Source organism: Grampus griseus, assembly GCF_964374135.1.
Source record: "Grampus griseus genome assembly, chromosome: 15".
Taxonomy (NCBI): domain Eukaryota; kingdom Metazoa; phylum Chordata; class Mammalia; order Artiodactyla; family Delphinidae; genus Grampus; species Grampus griseus.
In genome coordinates, this window is record NC_139009.1 from 15,250,159 (window position 1) to 15,266,225 (window position 16,067).

General features: G+C 36.6%; 1 protein-coding gene across 1 annotated transcript in view; it reads right to left on the reverse strand.

The window, feature by feature from the left end:
- Positions 1-16,067, reverse strand: part of LDAH (lipid droplet associated hydrolase) — a 94,651-nt gene that overhangs the window by 60,209 nt on the left and 18,375 nt on the right. Inside the window, exons 3-4 of the mRNA XM_082671854.1 lie at positions 12,369-12,512; positions 303-472 (exon numbers count right to left, since the gene is read on the reverse strand). Of these exons, the coding sequence (XP_082527980.1) occupies positions 303-472; positions 12,369-12,512 (314 nt within the window). The remainder of the gene's footprint in view (positions 1-302; positions 473-12,368; positions 12,513-16,067) is intronic.

Below are 16,067 nucleotides of genomic sequence, written 5' to 3' on the forward strand. Positions count from 1 at the left end.
AAAGCATTTGTTCAAATAAAATACTGTAAATTAACTATACTTCAATTTAAAAAGAAGAGGCATTTATTCAGAAAATTCCCACCTCCTTCAGCGTTATTTTTTGAAACATTATGGGAAATGTATGAACATACACTCACACAGGCCCACAGTAATATAGAGATAAGGATAAAGGCAGCTAACAAGTATCCCTCTCTGTGTTTTATTTATCAATTCAATACGAGACAAAAAAGCAAAGGAAATCTGAGAGGATTTGTGCGAGTGCACAATCGAGCACCGACAGTCCCCTCCTGAGGCGTACTTACTGGGAGCTCAGGGGCATGCTTCAGAACCTGAAGGGAGAAATAGCAGCCTATGGAATGGCCAATGACCACAAGTTTCATTTCCTTTGGCACATGAGTTCTCAGGAAAGCTAGCTTGTGTTCTACTTGACCACGGAGTCCATAGATGTCCTTAATTTCTTGAGCATTTGGATCTAAAATAAAAAATATAAGTTATGTTTTCATTCAATAAGTGAAAGCAATCACTTCACTGGGGAAAATATCTAAAAAAAAACAAACCAATAATAATAGCAGTTGCTATCATTTATTGAAAGCCTACCATGTGCAAGCCACAGTGTTGGCACTTTATTTAAATTATATCTTCACAACAACCCTGGAAAGGAAGTATTCCTATCTTCATTTTATAGATGAAAATCCCAAAGCTCACGGATGTTAGGTGATAGATTGGCAGTTACATACCTGTTAAGTGCGACAGGTGAGATTCAAACCCAGGTGTCTGTCCTCAAAGCCCATGAACTCTCAACTATTCCATCAACTACTACAGTTTAGGCCACTGGTTCTCAAACTTGAGTATGCATCAGAATTCTCTGTAAGGCTTGGTGAACACTCATTGCTAGGCCTCACCATCAGAGTCTCTGATCCAGTGGGTCTGGGCTGGAGCCCGAAAATTTACACTTCTAAGCCTCCAGAAGATGCTGATATTGCTGGTCCCAGGACCACACATTGAGAACCACTGGTTAGGCTAGGTTACATGATTAATATATAACCAAGAAAATCCATGACACTGCTTCATTATTTTAGATAATCTTTGTTTAAAGAAGTCAAGACTGAAAGGCATAAGTAGAAATGTTTTAAACTGTTCCTTTTAACCAGCACAGTCCTGACCTGAAATATCCTTTCTTCCTTTCACAAATGAACGTCTTTAAGATTCTTCAAGACCTACTCAAAACTTTATCTAGCTAATCTTCAAGAAAAATGAATGAGCATTCCTTTGTGTTTAACTAGTATTCACTTCTTATAGCACTTTATCATATTTGTATAACTGTCTGTTTCCTCCCTGAGACTGCGAGCTCCTTGAAGGCAAGGTCCATCTTTCATTTCTGTGTCCTCTGTGACTAGCACCCAGTAAATATTATTGTTGAATGAAAATATGAAATGACTAGACAATCTGAGGATGCTGCCAGCTCCAATATTCTATGAGCAGAGAAAACTTCAATAGGCTTTCCCTATGAACATATATACAACTCCAATGACAGGGTGTAATATTTCAAGATATCACAAGGTAGTCAATTGCCTTCAAAGTACTGACGCAAACTATAACAAAGGTACCCAAAACTCATTAGGAAGAACTGCTCTTCAGTTTTATCTGTACATGCTGGTTTTTCTTCCTTCAGTGCTCAGCTCCCCCTTGTTAATCTGGCTAACTCCTCCTTATCCTTCAAACTCTCAACAAGTGTTACCTCCTCTGAGAAGCCTTTTTATGATTCAGTAGATGAGGAGTAAAGTGGCCTTCCTTTCAGTTTCCACCACATCCCATATTTATCTCACCACACTACTCCTAATTTACTTCCGTACTTCCTGTCTTGCCTATCTCTTTCTCCAATGCCTGGCATACAGTTATTGAAGTGCTTTTTATTGAATTAATGAGGCTTAGTTCCCCGTTTCACTGGTACTACTGAAACAGGAGATTTCCCAGGTGAGACATGTTCTGCTTTAACCCTTCTTCCCAGGTCAGCCTAGAATTCATTCTCTATTTAACAAGGAAGTTCCCCATAAAACAGAAATGGGAAGAGACAGAATCTGGAAATTTGATTTTCGTAGGGCCTCCGATGGCTCCAAATCCAAACTTTTATTTATTTAATATTCTATTTAAGTTTGAGTTGTTCATATTCCACTACTGTCATATATCTTCTCTGATCACTCTACCCAGGAGTGATCGTATTGTTCTGATACCCCAAATACCTATAATATTTGCAACCCAAGTTCTTTATTTTTCAAAATATACAGCTTTTGAAAATGTTGAAGTCTTCCTTTCATTGGGACGGTATGGTATAGTACAAAGATCAAGGGCGTTGGAGACAAGATAAACCTGGTTCTAACTCCCAGCTAAGCACCTTACTATGTGACTCCGTGCAAATACTTTAACCTCTGGCTTCAGTCTCCTCATATATAAAACAGAGATAGTAATTCTAGCCTCCGAGGAATGTTGCTTGCGTAACACTTTAAAGCACATAGGAAGTGTCTGGCATAAACTATTCGAGAAATGAAACTTATGACTGCTATCATTTCAATTCCTGTCATTTAAGGCCTCTCTCAAATACACATTTATATGGTTAGAGCAAAGAGAAAGAAAATGAGCTAAATACAATAAACATTTAGAAACTTCATTGATTCTAGAAATAAGGCCCTAAAACATATTTCAGATGAACTTTAATGACCATTATAATTCAAATCATTATCGAAGTGAATATTTCATAAGTAAGTCTGGCTTTACCTCTGGGAATTGCTCAGTAGATTTCCAAGATAAACACACTACTTAGTGTTTTCTGAAGTAATGAGATTAATGGGGAAAGTACTTTCTATAAATAAATAATCTATGATAGAAAATTTCAATGTGCACTCTGGATATTATTTTACTAGCAAAAACTAAAAGCTAAAAGAATATCTATATACTGGACTGTATACTCTATACTTTCTCTCCTATTATGATTTTAATATACTCTGAAAAAAATTCTAGGAATCATTTATTTACTCTCCATAAAAATATTGTAAAAAATTCACATTCAATTGTATCAAAATCAGAGTGATAATATGGAAATGATTTATACCGTTCTTTTTATAGGGAAAATGTACTCCAAGTTACGATCAACTAAGTATATTTGGAAAGTAAACTGTTTCTAAACTGAAAACTGCCTGAATTGATAGATGGCAATCCAATTCACCAATTCTTTACCAATATATGGTCCTGAATATAGTACTGACAATTGCCTTTCAGAACCCGAGCCTGTTTCTTAGACCCATCTCAATGGAATTCACTTCATAGATCATTTACCGATTCTGGAGTTCATTTCAAAAGCTATGTATAATCTGTTCCTAAGTAGTTCTTTGGGGAATTAAGTAATATCAGTACTTCGCATTTACTTTTCATCTAGTTGTTCAAACTGATTGATCCAGTTATTAAAATTCTGTCAATTCTGGATCAAAATATCATGCATCCCTTATAGCTTCAGGAGACAGGTAAATCTGATAACTATTATTTTCTTCCATTTCTCATGAAGTAAATTGACCACTCTGACAGAAAACAGTGACTAATTGGCCCATGATAATATTGAAAACTCAGATATAAATACAATATACTCCCTTGTCTTCAAGGAGCTCACAGTCTAATAAGAGGAAACAGAAGTAGATAAAAACATTATTATAAAACACTGAAGTAAGTATAGCTCAAGCATCTCCTTGAGAAAATAAGAGGGTTTTATTGGGTCAAAATAGAAAGGTAATGCCCCTTTGAATTCATAAAAAGTACTATGCCTTTCTCCAAATAAACCAAGAGAGATACCTGGAAAATACTATTTACTACATGCACATTACTATAACTGTGTAATCTTAACTACACATTTGAATACTATCACAATGGTCTAAAGTTAACAACACATTTTAACAACACATCCACATATATGTTTATCTAGATACACACTGAATATAAATGCATAAGTTTTACTATACATTTTCACACAAACAGTATTTACAAGTCGCCAACGACCACAGAGCTAACAAGACCAAAGATTAGTGCTACATGAGCCTTCTGCTAGGACTGAGTCTGCACACAGAAACTCTCTAAATCTTACACCAGAATTTTCTCAACTAGTGAAGTCTTCCATCCTGCTCCCATCATTACTCCAAAGCTATACCTTAATAATAACTTTAATTAAACAACTTACACGTGGAGATTAAAAGGCTAAAAATAGCACTTCATATTTTAAAGAATGCTTTGAGCAAGATGAATATACAGTTTACTCTTTAGGTCAAGCTTTGAAAAACACACAAAACAATATCATGTATTGTTTAGCATTACATATACATAACTAAAAAAGAGAAATGAAATTTACTCTAAATTCATGATACTAGAACATAAAGGCATAAAAGTGTGAGGTGTAATTTTGGACACTGCGATGAGTACTGTGCCTGTTTGTGGTTATAAGAGAGATGGAACAAGTAAGGTTAGAAAGGAAGGTTGAGACTAGATCAAGTAGGACCCTGAACATCACTAAGGGACCTGGACTCCACTGTGTGAGCAGTGAGAAGATGCCCAAGGATCTCAAAGGGAGGGACAACGATCCGGTCTGTGTTATAGGACATCAGCTACAATGCTTTTCTCCCTCCTCTGGTCTGCTTCTTATTTCTGTCTTCCCTGAGAATCTAACAGTTTGCTCGATTCTTAACTCTTCTTCTTGCTCTACCCTTTGGTTTTCTGCTTCTTCCCACCTACTGAGAGACTTACTTGTTTATTTCTAGTGACTGAGAGCCCTGAGACTTGACTAACTGTCCCTGCCTCAGGAGAATCTTGTCGTTCCCTGTAGCCTCCATGTTCTTCTGCCAGAGTCCTGGAAAGAGAAAGCCCTACTGTTTTTTCTCTTTCTTTCAGTTTTGGGTACTAGAATGGGAGTGGTTTAATGATTCTCGGGATAAACATGACGCAAATTCATCATTAGTTGAAAGACTACGTAACTTTTTTAGGTAATGTTTTACCAGTTGAAACTAAACCACTATGATTTCTAGCTTTTCTGTTACACGTTTGGAACAAATGACAAAATAGTTGATAATGAATCTGCCATCAAGTAAGCTGACTCCATAGTAAATCAAAGCCAGAAAGAGTTTATACTTCTAATTCCTCAAATTTTCTTTTCACACTTTTTTTTTCCTGAGTCACCTCCTTCTGACACTGGTGAACATCTGTTCTCCCAATTATACCCAATTTATGATTGTGATAATGTGGTGCAACTAGAATATTATTTCCAACTGTTCATGATTTTAACATGTGCTAATATGAAGCAAAACGTACTTTCAACATTTGATGTGTGTTTATAGCTTATGTCTTTTCTCTCAATGATTACGTATTTTTCACACCATATTTTGCATGTCAGAAAACCTGTACTTTAGAACAATAATCTTGGATGATGAATAATATATCTGTCCTGCCTATCCATTTCAGTCTACTGTAGCATGCGTTTATAAACATAATCTTCAGTTTGTAAAACAGATGAAGGCAGAACTGTTCTGGTTCAATCGGGGGGACTAGTGAAGCTCAGAGCCCCATGTGCCCTTTACAGAACTTTTGGGATACTCACAACACAGATGCAAAGTCACTAAAAGGCAGCATTTTCATTTCTTTGTATACCTCTGTAGCACCACACATAATAATCTAGTAGGTTGTCGATAAATCCTTGATGATGGATGAGTTGCCCTTTCACCCCCCTCTAGAAACCACAGCTTCCTATGGCCCTGTGGTGGCCCTTTGGGCTAATGCCTCTAGATGGCACTGTTCTCATTAGCAGCAAAGGACCCAGGCTCTAATTACTAAGTCATTAACTCAACAGCACACAAGCAGCCTAAGCAATAAGCATACTCAAAATAAAGTTATAAATAATATGTCAATTTAAAACAAGAATTAAATACATTTCTCAGAAATTCAGACACAATAGATAATTTCTGCTGGTTTTCCCTACCAGTGTTTACTGGCGAAGATCTATGGCAGGGCTTCTGAAAATGTGGTACCAGGACCAGCAGCATCAGTATTACTTAAGAACTTGTTAGAAATGCAAATTCTCAGGTCCTACCCCACTTGTAGTGAATCAACAACTCAGGAGGTAGCATCCAGTAATTTGTGTTTCAATAAATCCTCCAGGTGATTCTGATGCCGGCCAAAGTTTGAGAACCCCTGATGTAGGGTTGCTCTTTGAGTCTATTTTCAACTTTCAAAGTTGCTACTCATGTTCTGCTCAACGTTTGTTTTGTCTTCAAGTACGACTTAAGGGCTTACTGTGATAACTGAGTTGGATGTTGCTTTCATTAGGTAATTCAATATAAAGCTTCTATTATGATGACCTTTCTTACTGAGGTAAGAATATAGGAATAAGACATTTTAGCTAATCATCACTAAGTTTGAACACCATGAAAGGAGAGGTATTATCCTTCATGAGTACTATGCGGTATTTCCACTACTTCCTAGCTTCTCCTGTCCTTGGTTATCTCTTCTCTTGCCAGAGTTAAGATAACAGGCCAGCAAAACTGGTAGCTTTTCGAGATTTAGCAAGTTAAACAAGCCTGCCTTCTAAGAATTCTTTTAACACCTCTGTTTTCCAATACCACATAAGATAGCCAAAGCACATTCTAAGCAGACGTACAAATTTCCTGACAGAGGAAAAACTGTGGTATTAAAACCCCCAAATTTCTTTGGGTATATATGAAGAAATAATAAATATGTACCTTTTAAACTATTGCAAGGTAAAGCAAGTATATACTATACATTTGATTCACATTCAGCCACATTTCTGTGACAGCTGTTGAAATAGATGTTTTTAATCAAGGCAATAAAATCTGTATATTCGGTTTCACTTCACAAAATCTCTCACTGCTAGGTAATCAATAGTTGCTTGCCTTTCAAAGCATACCCTAGTCTTTAAGAGAAGTGTAAAAGGCTCGAAAGTAAATTGCATTCACAGAGGAATACACATACACGTAAACAGATAGAAAAAGACACTATAAAAAGAGGCACTTTGAGGTATTTAGGCAAGATTTTGCCATGAGTTACATAGTTTCATCTACACTCCATTTATCCTGTCCCCTTTACAAGTCATAGCAGGAAAAGGGTGACAGACCAGGTACAATCTGTGACCGTGGAAGGGCTAATCACTAGCACTTTGCACCAGCCACCTGAGATAACCTACCACAGGACTAGAGCACTGACCTCAGGATCACAAGTGCTGGCTTCCTGTCCGCGTCCTACCACTCACCAGCACAAGGTCATTTAGCCCTTTTGGGCCTTACTTTCCTTCCTTGAAAAATAAGGGTTCAAGATGGAATTTAATGTAAATACTTTTGTTTTTTAGGTTGATTTTTTAAATTAAAATATACTTGATTTACAAAATTATATTAGTTTCAGGTGTACAACATAGTGATTCAACATTTATATAATAGATTATACTCCATTTAAAAGTATTATAAAATATTGGCTACATTCCTCATGCTGTACAGTATATTCCTGTATCTTATTTATTTTATATACAGTGGTTTGTACCTCTTAATCCTCTGTCTCTGTGTTGCCCCTCCCCCATTCCACTTCCCACTGGTAAGCACTAGTTTGTTTTCTATATCTATGAGTCTGTTTCTGTTTTGTTATATTCATTCATTTTACTTTCTGGATTCCACATATAAGTGATAACATACAGTACTTGTCTTTCTCTGTTTTGTTATATTCATTCATTTTACTTTCTGGATTCCACATATAAGTGATAACATACAGTACCTGTCTTTCTCTGTCTGACTTATTTCACTAAGCATAATACACTCCAGGTCCATTCATGTTGCTGCAAATGGCAACATTTCATTCTTTTTATGGACGAGTAAAACACTGTGTGTGTGTGTATACACACACACATCACATCTTCTTTATCCATTCACCTGCTGAAGGACACTTAGGTTGCTTCCATTACCTTGGCTATTGTAAACAGTGCTGCTATGAACACTGGGATGCATATCTCTTTTCTAATTAGTGTTTTCACTTTCTTTGGTTATATACCCAGGTGCGTAATTGCTGGATCATATGGTAGATACTTTTAGCTCTAAGATCCTATAATTCTTTTTCTTTCTTTAAAACCTTTTTTTAATAGTGGAAATTTTGAAACATACACAAAAGTCCAGAGAATAGTATAACAGACCCCCATGTACCCATGGTCCAGCTTCAAAAATTATTTTCCTTTTTCTTTCCAGCTTTACTGAAGTATGACTCCAAAGAAAATCTGTATATATTTAGGTTGTACAACACGATTGTTTTTAAAGGTGTACAAGGTGATGACTTAATATACATATACACTGTGAAATGACTACCACAGTCAGGCTGAGTAACACATTCATCACCTCACATACTGAGTGTTAAGTGCCTGACAGTAAGCTTTTGATTGATGAGACATCCACTTTGAATAAACATATTGCCAGCTGTAATGACCCAGCTACTAGCAAAACAACCAGATAAGGAACTAGGCCACCCCCACCCATGAAGGCTTTCCCTTTCAGAAAGCTTTGGGTAACCTAAATAACTGCTCAAGTGACCTTTTCTCCAAGACTTGTTAACTTCTGTCTTTTTTGAGAATAGCCATCCTAACAGGTGTGAGGTGATAAAATCATCGTGGTCTTGATTTGCATTTCCTTGATGACTGATGACGTTGAGCATTTTCCATATACCAGTTGGCTATCTGTATGTCTTCTCTGGAAAAATCTGCCCATTTTATAAATCAGGCTATTAAGTGTTTTTGCTATTGAGTTGTATTAGTTCCTTATATATTTTGGAAATTCTCCTTATCAGATATATGGTTTGCAAATATTTTCTCCCATTTTATAGGCTGCCTTTTCATTTGGTTGCCTGTTTCCTTTGCTGTACAGACGCTTTTTAGTTTGATACAGTCCCAACTGTTTATTTTTGCCTTTGTTACTTGTGCTTTTGGTGTCATATCCAAAAAAATCACTGCCAAGACCAATGTCAAGGAGTTTTTCTCCTATGTTTTCTTCCAGGAGTTTAATGGTTTCAGGTCTTAAATTTAAGTATTTAATCCATTTTGAGTTAATTTTTGTGTATGGTGTAAGATAAGGGTTCAATTTCATTCTTTTGTGTGTGGATATCCAGTTTTCCCAATACCATTTATTGAAGATACTATCCTTTCCGCATTGTGTATTCTTGGTGCCCTTGTCAAAGATTAGCTGACCCTATATTTGTGGGTTTATTTCTGGGCTCTCTATTCTGATCCACTGGTCTGTTTTTATGCCACTACCATACAGTTTTGATTACTAGCTTTGTAATATAGTTTGAAATCAGGAAGTGTGATAACTTCACCTTTGAACCTTAACTTCAATCTTCTTCCTCAAGATTATTTTGGCTATTTGATATCTTTTGTGGCTCCATACAAACTTTAGGACTTTTTTTCTATTTCTGTGAAAAATTGCAGCTGTAATTTTTGTAGGGATTTATATAGGGATTGCACTTAATCTGTAAATTTATAATTCTAAATAGAAGATAATTAGGGAAATAAAAAAGATAAAGTAGGTGAAAGTGGTAGTAGAAGAAATCTGAGCAACTAAAGAGCTGAAACAAAGTCTGGATGATCCTGCTTATCAAGGGCCTGATCACTGAGAGTGGAAACTGTTTTAACAGAGAGGAGGAGATTAGCCAAGACAAAGGTAATCTTACATGTGATGCCTTAAAAAGAAAGACACAGGAAGTCTGGGTGGTGAGATAACCTAATAATAAACAATGTAAGTGCAACAGATTTGCTTTAAGCACAGAGGTATTTTTCCGTTAAGTGCTAGCAAAGAGGCAGGTTCACAGCAGGCACTCAAAAAAGATTAAATTGAGTAAATGGAATTAGGAAAAAAGAAAGCTTAAATTCCATTCTCAAGAGTTGGCATCTGATGTTAAAGTCAATCTAAAATTAACACAGGATTCTGGAACCAGAACTAACATTTCAGGAAGCTGATATATACCACGATATGTGAGAATTAAGAGATCAAGAGCCAGGGAGTTGTGATGTTCACAGTGAGATGACACATGAATAGTTTGAGCTATGGCTTCAGGAGGGAAAAGAAAAGAGAACCAAATCCCATGCTAACTACAGAACCAAAGAGTATCTATCTACTCTGTATGGACAGGGTGATTTCATTTCTTAAATTCTGTAATAACTACATTGTGTCCTGACCATATGTATCAGTTAACTGCCAAAAATAGGACATGGATAAAAATAGGAATCACCTCTTAACTGTCACCCACTTCTTCAAATAAAAAAATTATTACAATTTAGCTTGCCTGCAGATGTTCATGAATGTGGAAGGAGCTGCCACTTAGAACAGAAACTTTTCCTTTGCTACTCAACAGGATCGAGGCTTCAAAGGGCCTGCTTCTAACAACCGTAAGGTAATACTTCTGAGGATGGACCAAAGGTAAGCTAACAAAAGTTGAACAAATATTTAGCAAAAATGTTTTAAGAGATAATTTGTATGTTCTACTATTGCTCAGGTACAATGTCATATGTATATGCTGACCTATACCTGTGATCAGATTTAAAATGTTAATACATAACATTCCCATTCATGATTATATGGACTGAATATTTGTGTCCCCTAAAATTCTTACGTTGAACAACCCCCCTGCCCCCACTGTGATGTTATTTGGAGATGGGGACTTTGGCAGGTAATTAGGGTTAGAGGAGGTCATGAGGGTGGGGCCCTCATGAAGGGATTAGTGCCCTTATAAGAAGAGACACCAGAGAGTTTGCTGGCTTGCACTCCTTCTCGCTCTGTCATGCTCCCTCCCTCTCCCTCTCTCTCTCCCTCTCTCTCTCTGTCATGTGAGGACTAAAAGAGAAGGCAGCCACCTCAAAGCCAGGGAGAGGGTTCTCATCAGAGCACAATTATGATGAAACTCTAATCTTGGACTTATAGTCTGCAGACTATGAGAAAATAAATTCCTGCTATTTAAGTTACCTAGTTTATGGGTTTCATTATGGGAGTCTGAACTAATACAATGATAAAAAGTATAATGTAAATATTAAAATTATTAAAAACCTCCAGTATTTTTTTGTGTGTGTGTGGTACACGGGCCTCTCACTGTTGTGGCCTCTCCCGTAGCGGACACCAGGCTCTGGACGCGCAGGCTCAGCGGCCATGGCTCATGGGCCTAGCCGCTCCATGGCATGCGAGATCTTCCCGGACCGGGGCACAAACTCGTGTCCCCTGCATCGGCAGGCGGACTCTCAACCACTGCGCCACCAGGGAAGCCCTCCAGTATTTTTTTATTAACAGATTTTATTTTTTAGAATGGTTTTAGAGTTGCAGAAAATTTGAACAGATTAGTCCAGAAAGTTCCCATATCACCTACCTCTTTCTCCCTCCCTCCCCACACATGGTTTTCCCTATCATTAGATGCTCAATAAGTACAAGAAGATGCTCATACCATAGGAGAGGCATACCAGAACCAGGGGCAAACTAGGCAATGAAGCCATAGCCACCTCTCTCCCACCTCAGATTAACAAAGTGGAACCCTTAGGGAATGCCCACACAGAAATTATGTTTTTCTTTTTTCCTCTCATCTCACTTTTTTTTTAGAAGAGTGAACATGCTAGAATACTCATGAATTAGAAGCAGGTAATTTGCAACTCTGTGGTACTACTTCCTCCATTTAAAGGCTTCCAGAAATTTACCATGTAAAGTCCTAGTTCTCCCTTCAGCTTTCAAGGTTCCTCCCAATCTGACCCTGCCTAGCACTCAAGTACCTACTGAATCTCTCTTCCTGCTATGCTAATCCTTCTGCCTATTATACAGAAGGCACCCACCTCCACCCCTCAATTCCAAATTCTACTCAGCTGTTAAAACTCTTTTACTCTCTCCTTTGTTTACTCCTTAAGTATCCACATAATCAGCAGGCCAGAGTTTATCACTTAATCACTCTCTAAAGATGAGAATGAGAGCTTCTTTAGAGTAGGAACCGTGGCTAAGGAGCACGTCGTCTTATACTACTTCACTGTTCCTCTTAATACAACCCTGGAACTATAGTACATGATCGATAAACATATAGTTGGTTACTAGTAAGTAAATACAGATGGCAAGTCCTAGACAAACTGCTTGATCTGCCCAAACTTTTAAAGAAAATTACCTGCAGAATGATTAAAATGACCCCCCAAATCCTAAAATTACCAGAATGTGGCATCATGGGCCCAATGCCACAAGTGGAGGTTTCCACTGGTATAACTCTTAACCTTAGCAGGCTTTCTAGAAATATGAACACCCACTCACTGTAAAGGAAAGCAGATGTTAACAAACACATACCATCTGAGGTTGTAAGAATCTTCTTGTCTTTGGGGGCCAAGGCATGCCCAGCATGACTGATAACCCAAACTGGAAAGCGTCTTTTTGTTGAAGAATACAAAGCCTTTGCAAAAGGCACATAAAAGGCAGAAAAACCTGGGTTACCTAAGAAAAGAAGCAGACTTTTAGATTAACCAAAGCAATAAACTCACATAAGACAATGTGCTGACTGAAAAAGAAAGATCTATTTCTCCTTATACTTCCCTAAATGTTACTATACAAACGTAGTAACATTTACCCATACAACTCAATTTTAATATGCTTTATACCTTAAGTCTGGGAATTATCATTTAGAAAATTTCTGCTCCTGCTTTGTTCTCCAACTGCTTCAAATAAATTCTTCCTCCATGTTCCTCATCTTAATAAGTGGAAGCACCAATCATAAATCAAATACTCAAGTCCTAACAGCAGGAGTCATTCTTGGTTCCTTCCTGTTCTTCACATCCAATTCATCAATAAGTCCTGTCAACTCTGCTTCCAAAATACATCTCAACTTTGTCCAATTCTCTCCATTAGTGTTATCACTTCCCACTGGGTTTCCTACAACAGCCTCCTAACAGGTCTTCTATCTACTCTTGTCCCCTGGGAATCCATTCTTCAGGGTACCCAGAGAGATATCTCCAAACCTCAAATTGAATCAGAGCAGTACCCTACTTAAACACCTTCCAGTCGTTTCACATTGTCTAAAATCATTAATACTGCCTGTCAGCCCCTTCAAGATTTGACTATGATCAGTTACCAAGCTGCACAAAAACCAATCAGTGTCAGAATCGTTCACAAAGACAACTTTACGGAATCTACTAACTGTTTTCTGGTCATTTATCACAAGTACTTATATTGTAGAGATGTATAGTTTGATCTTTGGGGGAAAAGACCACCAACTAATACATGTAGATTTTTCTTGTGTATGTACAGAAGGTATTTTTGAGGTGGGTTTGCTATAAAGAGACAGAATGAATAAGTGATCTTTTTTAAAAATAGTCAATCTGACACATCTTTGGGGGAAAAGAGTGAAATGGTGTTTTCATCTTACAATCATCATCTGTATAACACCTTCATAAATACTAGTCCATTTCATTCAATATCTATTTCTCCAATCAATTTATCTATTTCTTCATGCTGCTAGGTTTTCTCCTCTTTGCAATTACATGACAGGGTTTTGCTGTACTGATGTAACCTCTGCCATCCTTGTCAAATTTTACTGATTTCTTCTTCATTGTCTATATCTTTTAGTTTCCTAGATAAGCAATGTAGCAAAGTGGTTAAGGGCATAGACTCTGGAGCCAGACCGCCTGGGATGGTTTTCTTACCTTGCCACTTACCAACTGTGTGACCTTTGTCAAGTTATTTAACCTCTCAGGCTTTGGTTTCCTTGTCCATAAAATGAGGATAATAATCATACTACCTCATGTGAGAACTAAGTGAACTAATATATGTAAAATACTTAAACATTGCTCAATACACTGCTTGCTGTATAAATGTTAGCTCTTCAAACTTGTCATCAGTGTCTAGCCATGATGGTAATATATGAAGGCCTTATCACCCCTATTGTTACTTTGCTTCTGTTGCAGTCTGACCTAGTGACTCAAGTTCCAAATTCCTTTTTGTGATGGTGCTAGTGTCATCTTTGTTAAATAGGTGAAGACTTCCTCAAATACAGTAATGTGTTCTTTGGTCAGCTCATTAATTGTCTGCTGTGCAGCTAGAGGAGAAAGAAGGGAAACAGGGTGTGTATCAGCACAGAGTTACTGTAACATCAATGGTGGATGTGATGACACTGTTTCATGTTTTATATTTAAATCTTCAGTATGGTTGGAATATTCTTGAGTGTAAAGTACAAAGCAGTAATCCAGCTTCTTTTCAAGTGAATAGCCAAGTGTCCCAAGAGCATCTATTATATTACCCATTCTTTCTGCATGGATTTGAAATGTCCTCTGATCCAATACTGAATTCTTACATTTGTTTGCTAATTCTGATTCCAAATAATTCCACTTATTTTTTCCTTTTCTTCTCTGCCAGCATCATACTGTCTTGATTACTACATTGTGGTTTTTTGTTTGTTTGTTTGTTTTTTAATGTTTCAGTAACTGGTAGGCCCTTAGAATTATTTTCAACAGTTTCAATTTTTAAAAATTTCTTTGGAATTCTGATTGAAATTTTATCTCATTTATACATAAGTTTAGAAATATTTGATATTTTCCACATTACTGAGTATAACCTTTTAGGAATATGTCATGTCTCATACTCAAATATTTTATGTCTCTCAGTAAAGATTTATAAGTTTTCTTCATAGGACTAGAAAATAATAACACTTTTAAGTACTATAACCTATTACATGCCAGGCAGTATTTAAGTGTTTTACATATATTAACTCATTCAGTCCTCACATGAGGTAGTACTATTATTATATCCATTTTATGGGTGAGGAAACTGAGGTAGGGAGGTTAAATAACTTGCCAAAGGTGTTACCAGTGTTATCATACAAATGATAAGTGCTCAATAAATATCTGAAGACTGAAAGAACATAAAAAGTAAATAATACTGAATTTTAAAAAGAACATAAAATTACCTAGTCTAGGATCTTCTGCATCCTTGTTTTAGTTAATCTTACAACAGCGCTATAAAGTAGCTGACATTATCACCAAGGATAATGAGTGGACAGCCATTATTATTATTACTATCATTACTACTATCATTGCTATTATTACTACAATTATTATTACATTTTTAATTTTTAATTTTTTAAGTTGAATAGATTTAACATGTAGCATTCTGTAAGTTTAGGATGTAGAGAGTGTTAAACTGGTTTAACTTTAAGGAGAATCCAAAGATAACAACTACATGATTTAGACACAATGGTTGCAATGACAGGATACATAAAACCAGAATGAATGAGTACTAGATAATGGAACTGCTAAAAAACAACTTTTTCTCTCTATCTCCGGGTTTAAGTCTGAGTTCTTTCCCTTAATGACTGTAAGATCTTAAGCAAATCCCCTTAAACTTTCTGATTTACTATTTTATCACCATGAAGTAAATGATAATGCCAACTACTCCATGTCCATTTATTCCATTCAGTAATATAGCTTCTTTTGTATACAGTAAGTCCCCTACACATGAACCTCCAAGTTGCGAACTTTCAAAGATGCGAACGTGTCCCTGTATGCCAGCTGTTGTACTGTATTACTGTATTTTTCAAGGTATTGTACTGTAAGATTAAAACTGTTTTCTTTTTTGTGTGTTTGTTTTTTATGTATTATTTGTGTGAAAAGTATTATAAACCTATTACAGTTTAGTACCATATAGCCAACTGTGTTAGTTGGGTATCTAGGCTAACTTTGTTGGACTTAAAAACAAATTGGACTTAATGAACGTGCTCTCAGAACAGAACTCGTTCGTATGTAGGGGACTTACTGTATTCTTTTAGTTATTTTTTTGTAATTTATATTCTAGTAGGAGAATATATACACATAACTAAGTAGGTAAATAAGATAGTTCAAGAGTGTGATAATTTCTATGAAGGAGATAAACAGGATCATATGATAGAGAAGGGACAAGATTAGGATGGCCTGAGAAAAATGTCTGAGGAGGTGGCATTTAGCTATAACTCAAAAGATGAGAAGAAATCCACCATGTAAAGATTTGAGGGAGAAGAATACT